The sequence below is a fragment of the Eublepharis macularius genome, chromosome 4, assembly GCF_028583425.1.
Source record: "Eublepharis macularius isolate TG4126 chromosome 4, MPM_Emac_v1.0, whole genome shotgun sequence".
In the NCBI taxonomy this organism is placed as follows: domain Eukaryota; kingdom Metazoa; phylum Chordata; class Lepidosauria; order Squamata; family Eublepharidae; genus Eublepharis; species Eublepharis macularius.
The window spans coordinates 113964508-113976892 of NC_072793.1; the positions used below are offsets into that span (position 1 = coordinate 113964508).

The following is a 12385-nucleotide window of genomic DNA, read 5'->3' on the forward strand; positions in this document are numbered from 1 at the left end:
ACCAACCTCCAGGTGGTGGCTGGAGATTTCCCAGAATTACAACTGATCTCCAGGCCACAGACATCAGTTCCTCTGGAGAAAAGAGCTGGTTTGGAAGGCAAACTCTATGGTATTATACACCACTGAGGTCCCTCACCTCCCCAAACTCCACCCTCTCCAGGCGCCTACCCTCAAAATCTCCAGGAATTTCTCTAGCCGGATCTGGCAACTTCAGGGAATATTTACATGATGCATACAATGCAACATGGTATAGTATAGTAGTATTCAACATTGTACAGAGAATACAACTGTACAGAGGAAGCAATTCTACTAAGTATTGATATTGATAGTATTGATAGTTGTACATGAAAGCAATGGGATCTGTTTTGTCTTTTCAATGAACAGCCTTTAGTATTATTACATTTAGTATTTAGGTTTTCCAGATAATGCTATTTATATCTCATTCTGTTAAATATTTAGCAAGCTGGTCAGAATGAGAAAGTCAGTCAGCTTTTAGTTTACTGACTACCACTACCACGAAGTGGTTTAAATGCATATGCCTTAAGCAAAAAGAGATGTACTTTAAGCTTTTAGATGGCACAATTCATCGTTTGTGGACTCTTAATCCAACATGTTAAAATGAACAAGGACATGCCTCGACCACCTGCAGCCCCCCACTTCCAGGAAGAAAGCGGGCAGGAATGCTTGTTGCCCCGAGAGTGAGTGATCTCGGCGGAGGGGGGGTTCTGAATTAAGGACTCTCCCCCTGACTTGAGGTCCCCTCGAAGAAGGGCGGCTGTTATCTCTGCAGCAGCTTTGGAGTCAACTAATTGGCATAAGATCGTCATACCCAAGCCTCAGTAACAGATTTGAGTGAAGATTGGCAAAAGAAGCAGCGATTACAACCCGAAAGAAGAGATTAAGAGGTAAAGATTACTATCTCCCCATACGGACGCAATTTCGGCTTAAAGACTTACGCTTTAATTGGGAATCAAAGATCTAATTAAAGGGGAAGAGGTATTAATGCCATCCAGGGAAGAATTTTGGAGAATTTGAAAAACTTTAAAACGTAAATGAACCAAAAAGAACTTTTGTTAACATACCTGTGGTTTGGGAGATAGTGACGCGAAGGGAAGGAGCGTGGGAAGCGGCAGAACTATCGCGAGAAGATAGTTTGTTTACAAGAGCAACGAGATGCATAAAGAAAGACAGGAAGTACGTCGGAGGACCAACGGAAGGAAAACATCAGAGGATCGACAGAGGAACAGAAGAGGAAATGGAAGTATGCCATTTTAAGAAAGGGAAAGGTTGAATGCTTCATCATAGAGTTTACCATAGAGAAAAGACGCCCGACATTTTGGAACTGTATTAAATTTGAAAAGGCATTTACAAATATAAAAATTGGCAAGCGAGAAAACGGAGCTTAGAAAGAGAGTGGACTCGTGGGCAGGCACTAAAGCAAGCCCAACAATGTCGAAAAAAGATAAAGACTGGCAGATGGCTATTGAAAACTTGGATAAAAAGTTAACAGAGGGCAATAAGGAGCTTAATGAGACTATACAAAAATCACAACAAACATTGTTAAAGGATATTAAAGAAGCAATAAAATTAGAAGTGGCGGAACTGGCAAAAAATATTGATGAGATCAGAAAAGAGCTCCAAGTAACCCAACAGAAGGTTCAGGATGTGGAGAAAAAACCAGAAAATTTGGCTACAAATTTAAAGGTAGAGACGTCAGTGTTAAGCGACAGGATGGCAGTCATAGAATGTAAAATTATGGAAAAACAACTGAGATTTAGAGGCGTCCCGGAATCTACGTCAAAATCAGCTCAGGAGCAGATCACAGAAATACTAGTGGATTTTTAAAATAAACAACCAGAAGAGATTGCAGCTAATTTGGACATAGCTTACAGAATAAATTCAAGTTATGCACTGCAAAAAGACTTGCCAAGAGATATCATTGCCCAATTAACTACAAAAAGAATGAAGGAAGAAATTATCAGGAAGCATTTTGAGAGCCCATTAGTGAGCGAGGGAAAACGTATGAGAATTATAAAAGAGTTACCAAGGAGAGTTTTGTTGGAAAGGAAGAAATACAGAGATTTAACCCAGAAACTAATAACCCTGAACATAAGGTACAGATGGGAAATACCAGAAGGTCTGAGTTTTGAATTCCAAACACTGAGGAGAGTGATCAAATCGTGGCATGACATGGAGGCTTTCCCGGCAGATAATGAAAAGGACTTACCTAAAGTAAGTAGACTTTGAATATGGAGAGCAAATTAATATCATGGAATGTAAATGGACTTAATTCACCTTCAAAACGTAAGGCATTATTTCATTGGCTAGTAAAACAAAATTGTAACATAGTTTGCCTGCAAGAGACTCATATAAAAGATCAGGACTCTAAATATTTAAAAAACAAGAAATTGGGAAAGGAATTTGTGGCTTCAGCAAAACAAAAGAAGAGAGGAGTCGTAATTTACATAAAAGAAAAATTGCAACCAAAATTGGTTATTAGTGATACTAATGGTAGATATTTGGCGGTGGAATTTACCTGGAATGCCAAAAAAACTTTAATTACGGGAATCTATGCCCCGAATGGATCAAAGGAGCAATTCTTTAAAGAAATAGTGACACAATTAGAACAGTTGACATATGATCAGGTGATAGTGGTGGGAGATTTTAATGCTGTGGTGGGTTTACAATTGGACAAAAAAACAAAGGCAATAAAAATAAAACAGAAAGATTGCCAAAGTCCTTTTTTTGAGCTGGAGAAACAGGAAAATTTGGAAGACATTTGGAGGAAGTACAATTTAAAAGTGAAGCAATACACCTACTTTTCAGCAAGCCACCAATCACTATCAAGAATTGATATGATTTGGGCATCTAAAGAATTAGCTATATGGACAAAGGACGTGGAAATTATGCCAAGAATAAGCTCAGACCATAATCCTATTTTAAGGAGATTTGGAATGGGACGTAAAAAATTAAGATGGAGAATAAATGAAGACCTTCTTCAAAATCAGAGTAATTTGAATGTCCTTCAAAAAGAAACAAAATACTTTATTCAGTACAATGTGGATCAAGGGGTGCCAATACAGAAGGTGTGGGACGCATATAAAGCGGTTATTCGGGGGAGTATTGATTGATTTAAATACTAGAGACAAGAAAAATAAGGAAATGAAATTAAAGGAAATACAAGGAAGAATTGTCCAAAAAGAGCAACAATTAAAGAAAAGACCAGGAAAAAAGAAATTGCAACAGGAGATAAAAATTTTACAAGAACAAATAAAAGTAATGGAAAACAAAGAGTTGGAATGGGAGTTGAAAAGATTAATGCAGAAGTCTTTTGAAGGAGCCAACAAACCTGGAAAATACTTAGCATGGCAAATGAAAAAAAGAGAGAGAGAAAATTAATAAATAAAATTGTGGAAGATGGGAAAGAATTGATAGATCAACCAGCAATAAGTAGAGTATTTTATAAATTTTATGCCAAGTTGTACCAGAAAAAACTTGTGGACATCAATTTGATTGATGAATATCTTCAGAATATAAATTTGCCAATTATACAGAATAAACTAAAAGAGAGATTAAATGCTAAAATTACAGAACTGGAAATTACAGAGCCAATACAAGCAACAAAACTGGGAAAGGCACCAGGACCAGATGGGATATCTGCTAAGTTTTATAAGATGATGGCTAAAGATTTGGCACCATTGTTGCAGAAGGTAATGAATGGAATATTGGAAGGAAAAGGATTGCCCGATACGTGGAATGAAGCAAATATTACACTGATACCAAAAGAGGAGCAAGATTTACTGAATGTGAAAAATTATCGACCAATATCTCTAACAAATAATGACTATAAAATTTTTGCTAAGATATTAGCAGAAAGGCTAAAAGTTTGGTTGATGGAATTTGTGGCAGAAGAACAAGCAGGTTTCTTACCAGAGAGACAAATTAAAGATAATTTGAGAGTGGTAATAAATGCAATAGAATATTACGAGAAACATCCAGGGAAGGAGGTTGGCTTTTTTTTTGTGGATGCAGAGAAGGCCTTTGATCATTTGAACTGGGATTTTATGTTTGCAGTTATGGAAAAGATGCAGATGGGCAAGGAATTTATACAAGCAGTGAAAGCAATATACAAAGACCAATGTGCAGCAGTTGTGGTAAATAATGAGTTATCAAAAAGACTGGAGATAAGAAAAGGTAGAAGACAAGGATGCCCACTATCGCCTTTGTTTGTGATGGTACTAGAAATTTTATTAAGACAGATATGGGAAGATGACAATATAAGAGGAATGAAAATTAAAGGTTTTTCATATAAAGTAAGAGCATTTGCTGACGACGTGATGGTTATAATTGAAGATCCAATTCAAAATATGCCAAAGCTGTTAAACAAAATAAAAAAAATTGGTGACCTTGCTGGGTTCTATATCAACAGAAGCAAATCTAAGCTGTTATGCAAAAATATGACCAAGCAAAAACAGCAAGAATTAATGGAGAAAACAAATTGCGACGTGGTACATAAAGTAAAATACTTAGGGATTGAACTCATTGCTAAATATATTGACTTATTTAAGAATAACTATGATAAACTGTGGCAACAAATAGATAGGGATATGATGAAATGGAATAATCTAAATTTGTCATGGTTAGGCCGCATTGCAGTGATTAAAATGAATGTACTTCCAAGGATGATGTTTTTACTACAAACAATACCAATAGTAAAAGACAAAAAGCAATTTGAAAAATGGCAAAGAAAGATATTAAATTTTGTGTGGGCAGGAAAGAAACCTAGAGTGAAAATGAAAGTGCTGTATGATGCCAAGGAGCGAGGAGGACTACAATTACCTAATCTGCGACTTTACCACGAAGCAATTTGTTTAGTGTGGCTTAAAGATTGGATGTTATTAAAGAATCATAAGTTATTAGCCTTGGAAGGATACAATAAAATATTTGGATGGCATGCATATCTATGGTACGATAAGGTCAAAGCAGATGCTATGTTTTTACATCATTATGTGAGACGGAGTTTATTTATGGTTTGGCAAAAATATAAGAGATATTTAGATGAAGAAACCCCATTTGGATTGTACCGGCGGAAGTTGTAAATCCTAAAACGGAATATAATGGCGAGGAGTGGATGACATACAAAGAAATTTTGAGAATGGAACAAAAAACAGTTACAATTAAAGCAAATGAAGAATTACCATTTCATTATGGGTGGTTCCAGTATAGACAAATTAAAGATTTGTATGATTCAGATTGTAGAAAAATAGGATTCAGATTAAAAAATTCAGAATTGGAAGAATGTTTATTACAAGAAGGGAAAAAAACGATATCTAAGATATATAAGATTCTGTTAAAATGGTTTACGGAAGACGAAGTAGTAAAAGTCCAAATGGTAAAGTGGGCAATAAATTGTAACAAAGATATTACAATGGAAGCATGGGAGTATTTGTGGAGAAATACATTAAAGATATCAACATGTACTAATATAAGGGAGAATGTTTATAAAATGATGTACAGATGGTATTTAACACCAAAGAAATTAGCCTTTGGGAATAGACAAATGTCAGATAAATGTTGGAAATGTAAAAAACATGAAGGGTTGTTTTATCGTATGTGCTGGTCTTGTGAAAAAGCTAAACAATTTTGGGGGAATATTGTTGATGTTATGTCAGATATATTACAGAAAAAAGTGAGTAAAAACCCAGAGTTGTTATTGTTATGTATAGGTTTAGAAGATTTTGCGACCCAAGATAGAATGTTAATATTTTATATGACAACTGCAGCAAGGATGTTATACGCACAATTATGGAAGACACAAGAGATACCGACAATAGAAGATTGGATACAGAAATTGCTGTATATGGCAGAGATGGACAAATTGACAAGGAAAATGAGAGAACAAGATTAAGAAGAATTTGTTATGGACTGGGGGAAATTTAAAACTTATTTGGAAAAGAAATGGGATGTAAGGGGGAAAGTGTGGTCATTGGACAACTATTAAAGGGGGAGGTAGAATGTCTTTACCGATGGAAATAATATATGGAAAGTTAAAATAAGTTAATAGTGTGAATTAATATATATATATATATTAGACAATGTATTGGATAGAATAATAGATACAATTAGATAATGGGTTGGAAAGCTGTTGGAAGTCTAACAGGAAAAGGGGGGAGGGAGTGGGTGGGGGAAACAGGAATAGGTGGGGTAACAGAATGTATATTAATTAATTTGTATGTTAACTCACCCAATAAAAATTATTTAAAAAAAAAAAGAAATGGGAAGGTTTTTTAATAAAGTTTTAACAAGGTCATACAACTAAAATGAAGATCTTTTAAAAGTTTCTATGAACTCAACATATAAAAAGCTGCTGTTTAATTTAATGTTAGATTTTTAAATCAACAAAAACAATATGAGATGCTTCCAAATCATGCTTCTTTAGAAACACGATTTTAACAGTTGTCATAGCAATTGCCCAAGTGCTCAGCAAAAGCTTCCCATTCCATCTGGCACAATTCTCTCCCTTCCCCACACCAGAACAAGCAGCCAAGTCTTTGTAAATCCCAAACACCCTGATTGCCGAGAAACATCATAGACTAGCTCCCATGCAACAATAGATGGAGCATTTGGACTAGCTGCAACAAGTCTGGCCAGTTGCCATATCCTACTGTACCTCACTTCTGGCAATTGTGGCTTTCCTAGTCCAGCTGCAGCAGAATCTCCAAACATTTCATTGCATGCTGGTCCCAGCCTCAAATATGCCTGGAGCTAGCTTAGGGGCCAAAGGGAAACAGAGCATCCCATAACAGTATAGCAAATAGTGCTCTAAAGCCAGGCTTCAGAGTCCAGCACACGTTCCTCATATGTGGTCAATGTTTTATTTCCTTTCTAAAGGCACTTTCTAGACACAGCAAGAGGCTTCTTAAATTTACCAAATTGCAGTTTGAGCTATACCTGCATCAGTAACACATGCATATAGACATACAATCACAGCAACCAATTCTATTTTTCTTTAAATCAAAGGCTTCTAGACACTCTATGATAAAGTGTTTAATCATTTCCAGTCAGAATAGTAGGAGTTTCCATTCATGAGAAAATTGTTGACACTTTCTGTGCAGCTTTTTAGGCACATCTATGTGTTCAGATTTTTAAAAGTTTTAACAACGCAGCTTCCTGCCTCCCAGTCCTCTAGGAAATCATTTGAGCAGCATACCCTACAGCTAACATGAAGCATATCTTATTTTCTCAAGTCTTCTGCATATGTTTCATTAAAACTATGACCTGTAAGGAGGACCTCTGGGGTACATACAATTTGTTTGCTGCGGTTTTCAGCTTCAGTATGCTACACTGTGAACAACACAGGCTAAACTGTATATAGGGATGAAATGTCTAAATAATTTGCTTGATTATTTAGACTGTTTAGAACACTTTTGTTAAAAAGGTTCTCTCAATTAATCAGCAAGCTGTAGTTTTATAACTGTAGTTATAAAATTGTAGGTACCATTATAGAAAGCATATTTCTTCACTCTGAAATAGGAGTAATGCCTCTTTCAAGATGGTATCTGCTGTAACATATGCATATGTTTTCTAAAAACAAACAAAACATGCTTTGTTCTTCAAAAGTACTGTTCTCATTCATATGAAAATATATGCAGGTTCAAGCAGTTAACAAAGTAGTTGCCCAAAATTCATATATGAGCAGTGAAATCCTAAACAGAGTTACTCCAGTCTGAGCCTATTGAGTAACTCTGGAGTATCACTGCTTAGGATTTCACTGTTAATTGACCACTGTTTCTTTAATCAAGTGACAGCCCTAATGAATGGGAATACTGAATATGGTAGAGCTGAAATAAAGAGAGCAGTTTATCCACTACCAATGGATTTTAAAATCAGAAGCACTGTCTGCTATGTCAATCAGTATCAACAGTCTGAATACACACAAAAGAAATATATGAATTAAGATTATTTTGAGTTATGATTTTCATAGTTTACTACTACTACTACTACTACTACTACTTCAATTTATAAAGCGCCCATCCTCAGTCAATGGAGTCAACACAGTTAATATCAGCACATGATTTATGATTCACAAGGGAGGTAACATTAAAAGTTTTATGCTTGGAAGGGCCCCTTTAGTAATAGATATAGAGAAAAATTTAGTGAGTAAAACTCAAGAAGAATGTACACTGTAATATCTCAAATCTACATATAAAGGCCAACAGAATGAAGAACAGCTTAAAATAGTGATACTCAGGGGCCACATGTGGCTTTCTGACATGACTCCTGTGAGCACCATTCCCCAATCCAGCACCCCTCTCATGTTCCAGGCAACTGGCATGGTTGCTACTTTGAAACACTGCAGGGACTATATATGCTCAGAGGTACTCTGGTAATTTAAAAAGTTATAATTACATATTTCATATTAGTAGCTACATCTCATATTGTATGCATGTGTTTCGTGGTGTGGCACACAGTAGTCATGTGGCACGTTTGGTTAATTGTAAATGTGAATGTGGTTCTATGTAAGCCACAGAGTGAGTATCACTGGCTTAAAGTAACTTTAATAAGTAAAGTTACTTATTAAACATGGTGCATGGCAATCTCCAAGCCTTGCGCTAAAACAAGCTATGATTGTGTGATCTTAGGATACTTCCACAAGTTAACAATTCTACCATATTCAGTATTCCCATTCATTAGGGCTGTCACTCGATTAAAGAAACAGTGGTCAATTAACAGTGAAATCCTAAACAGTGATATTCCAGATGAATGTCTCTAAATTGTAAGTTCTATCACTACACAAACTAGTAGATGATGCTGTCTGGAACAGCATTTTTTTTCTCTCCTTAAAATTAAGCATTTTCACATTTGTTTTAATGAGGCAATAATCTCTCAACTGCTTACCCCTCCAGATGTGCTGCTGCTGCCATCTGTCCCTGGCATAGATTCTACTGAACTAGTGCTTGCTATCTAGGGGGAAAAAGCCATAAGAAAACACTTAAGTACCAAGACAAGGAATTCTCAATCATCATAATTCAAGAAGAGAGCATTTTAATGACATTCTTAAAATTATAACTACAGTTTCTTAATGGCTGAGTCTTATGAGACCTTGCACTGGTAAAGAAGCCTTTCAGACGGGTAACATCAATTGCTGTGTCAATACAGCATCATAATCCCAGTTCTGTCCTGGCTGCACAAACTCTCTCAAGATGTATAACAGTCAGGTGATGTTGCTAGGATGGCACCAGTCACTAACTGGTGCTCACAATATAGTGTGAATGGAAAAATCTGGTATGTATCATAGAACTGGTAGAGATAAGAAACAGTGAACCAAATATTTTAAAGATGTTTCATCACTGTGGATGCTATCCGATACATGTGATATTATTTACTAATAACATCACACAATAGATATGTAAGTGACAATATGTTTGTTCCAAGTAGCTTACATATGAGATACTGTATGCTATACGTTATTACTTTTTTGTTATCTTTCTACTAAGGAACTCATACAAACATTTATCCTAATAAACATTCTTTAAGAGTTAAGAGACGATAACTTAACCAAGAATAAAATGAACTTCAACCAAGTGGGAATTTGCACCTGGATTTGATAAACATTATGAGACATACAAGCTACTTCACTATACCACACCAATGCTGTAAGTGCATACCACAGTGCTTACCTGTCCATGAGATGATCAAAAGATTTTAAATGCTTGAAAATTAGCAATAATCACGGTATAGCACAACATCACAGTTGTCCCTCAGCAGTTTTTATTGAACAAAATTAGATTGTGACCAATCCCTGTGCTTGGTTACCCAGTTTATCAGCACAAGAAAATAACATAGTTCAAGTGTTTGAAGTACAGTTTATACCAAAACGAAAAATGTTGATTTAAGTCAACAGCAGAGGTTGGCAAAAACTACAAGAATAATGATTATTCAGCACTTACCGATGAATCTGGGACATGTTCATCTTCTTGAGAAAAAGAATTATTAAAAGCCCTAAATGTTTCACTATTCTGTTTATGTTTTTCAATTGTTGCTTGAAAGACCTGAAATGTAATGTTTGGGGGAAATGTATATAAATAATCTACAATGTTTAACCAAAGCTACTTTATAAGAAAGACCTATAATCTTGAAAAAGTATCAGTGGCAGAAGACATTCCTCAAGAGTACTGTTTCTACAAGATTAAGAATCTTTAAGCAAGACTCACACTGAGTGAGTCTATAAAACCAGTATTTTCTGATGTAAATGAAGGGGCACAAGGCCAAACTACACACTACTGTTCTGACAAGTTGGGTCTGGATTCCCTGGAACCAACACATTTTCACTCCAGTCACACAGCAGCTGAAGGGAAGGGAATTCTTAAAGTCCCCAGGAGCCCAAGTAAGTTTGGGGTGATCACACGGGGGGGGGGGAGCTCCTGCCTTCCCTCTGCATCATTTCCTGAGTCAAAATGGTTGAGGTAAATTAATTTGCCTATATACAGCTTCAAAGATGGCCGAATTACTCCTCCCTGGCTGTTTTGGCTCTAGAAAATGGTGCAGGAGGGAAGATAAGAGCCAACCTCCCCCCCACCCCCGCATATCATCACCTCAAGCCCAATGCCTTTTAAAAAATACAGATGGTGCCTGTAACCAGAGGGTTGTGTGTGACATTTGCCTCCACTCCATTCTCTCCACTCTCTAGTGCTGCCTGCATCTATGCTGGCGTATGCAAGAAAAAATGTGTCACTGTCTGGATACTTAACATATGATGCTGCCTTATATTTGTATTAATTGACAGGCACCACCTGCTGCTACGGCAATGGGTATTTCCCCTTCTATATTTATTTATTTTATTTATATCCCACCTTTCATCCCAATGGAGACCCAAATCAGCTTACAGCATTCTGCTCTCTTCTATTTTATCCTTACATCAACCCTGTGAGGTTGGTTAGGCTGAGACTGTGGAGATTGACTATCACTCAGCAACCTTCTATAGCAGACTAGAGATTTGAACCAGAGTATTCTAGATACAATAGCATATGCAAACAAAACATTTTCCCCTGCACCTAATAGGTGCATCCCAAGAGAGAACAGAAGAGCAAGCTAACAGGAACTATAGAGAGAGAGTCAAATCTAATCAAAGAATTACTCCCAAGCCTGTGAGCCAGAAATATTATTGGTACAAGTATCACACTGTAAAAATTGGCCACACAATCCCATCATGGCAAGATATGTATATAACTCTGTTGATTGGCCAATGGCCCTCTCAGTTATGTAACTGCTTCCTCACTCTCCTCCTTCCCTCTTACCATCTTGAACTTTAAGCCGAACAGAAAGGTACCAGAGTGATGGCCAGATCTGAATGTTTCCTAATATTACCAACTATAATTCTTCCAGTTTGGATTTAGATACTGGCTATATTATGGAATGGGGCACATTCTGTTTGGGTTTTGATTAATGCCCAATTGCACATTGTTAATTGATAGCTTGATTTGATTCGTGCAGAAAAATACAAAGATGGGCTAAGTTCATTCAACTGCAAACATGCCCAGTAAAATATAATTATACTAACCTGAATCCATTCTTTCTTTTCCTCTTCTGTCCTATAAAGCCAGAATACACAGAGATAACTTTGCTTTGATTTCTTCAACTTCAGCAAATACCACACAGACAATAAGAAAGGTCTGAGTCCAGTAGCACCTTGAAGATCAACAAGAATTTCCAGGAAACAGGCTTTTAAAATATGACAAAGGGAGCCTGACTCTCGAAAGCTTCTACCCTAGACATTCTTGTTGGTCTTTAAGGTGCTACTGGACTCGAGCCTTGCTCATCTACTGAAACTGACAACATTTTTATTGCACTATATCTAGCAACAATTTTAATACTGTCATCTGCTATGTTATAAGAAGACTATTACTCACTCGTTACATTGATTTAAACAATAAATTATGGAAGTCCATGGATTATTGCTAGAATTTGACACGCAATTTATTCAAAAGGAAGCCACATATAACTGAAAGCAAACTTTCTTCACACTTTTATTTTTTAGTTTAATTATATAAAATAATAAAAAATAGCAAAATAAGTTCTTGTATCTACTGCTTAGAACCTTGTATATGTAGTACAAACACTGTACCTTGCTTGGAGTTCCAAGGACCTCTTTTTTCCTGTTACTGAGAATGTATGAGCCACATTTTGCTTGACAATTTCTTGAACCTGAAAAACCATGTCAATATTTTGGAATTAAACGGAAAAAAATGATTGTAGCTATTTTTATGATTCTCAAACAAACTTAATACCTTCTAAATGAATAGCAGCAAAAAAAAAAAAAAACAGAGAGTCTACATTTTACACTACTAGGAGTACTTTTGTATTAGGTGCCAAACAATAACTACTT

The 12385-nt window shown here is 36.2% G+C and overlaps 1 protein-coding gene across 2 annotated transcripts in view; it reads right to left on the minus strand.

Moving 5' to 3' along the window:
* FGD3 (FYVE, RhoGEF and PH domain containing 3) overlaps positions 1–12385 on the minus strand; it is a 167474-nt gene that overhangs the window by 14824 nt on the left and 140265 nt on the right. For both annotated transcript variants that reach the window (XM_054978320.1, XM_054978321.1), the window contains exons 12-15: positions 12125–12204; positions 11561–11591; positions 9951–10052; positions 8899–8964 (exon numbers count right to left, since the gene is read on the minus strand). In XM_054978320.1, coding sequence (XP_054834295.1) covers positions 8899–8964; positions 9951–10052; positions 11561–11591; positions 12125–12204 — 279 coding nt within the window. The remainder of the gene's footprint in view (positions 1–8898; positions 8965–9950; positions 10053–11560; positions 11592–12124; positions 12205–12385) is intronic.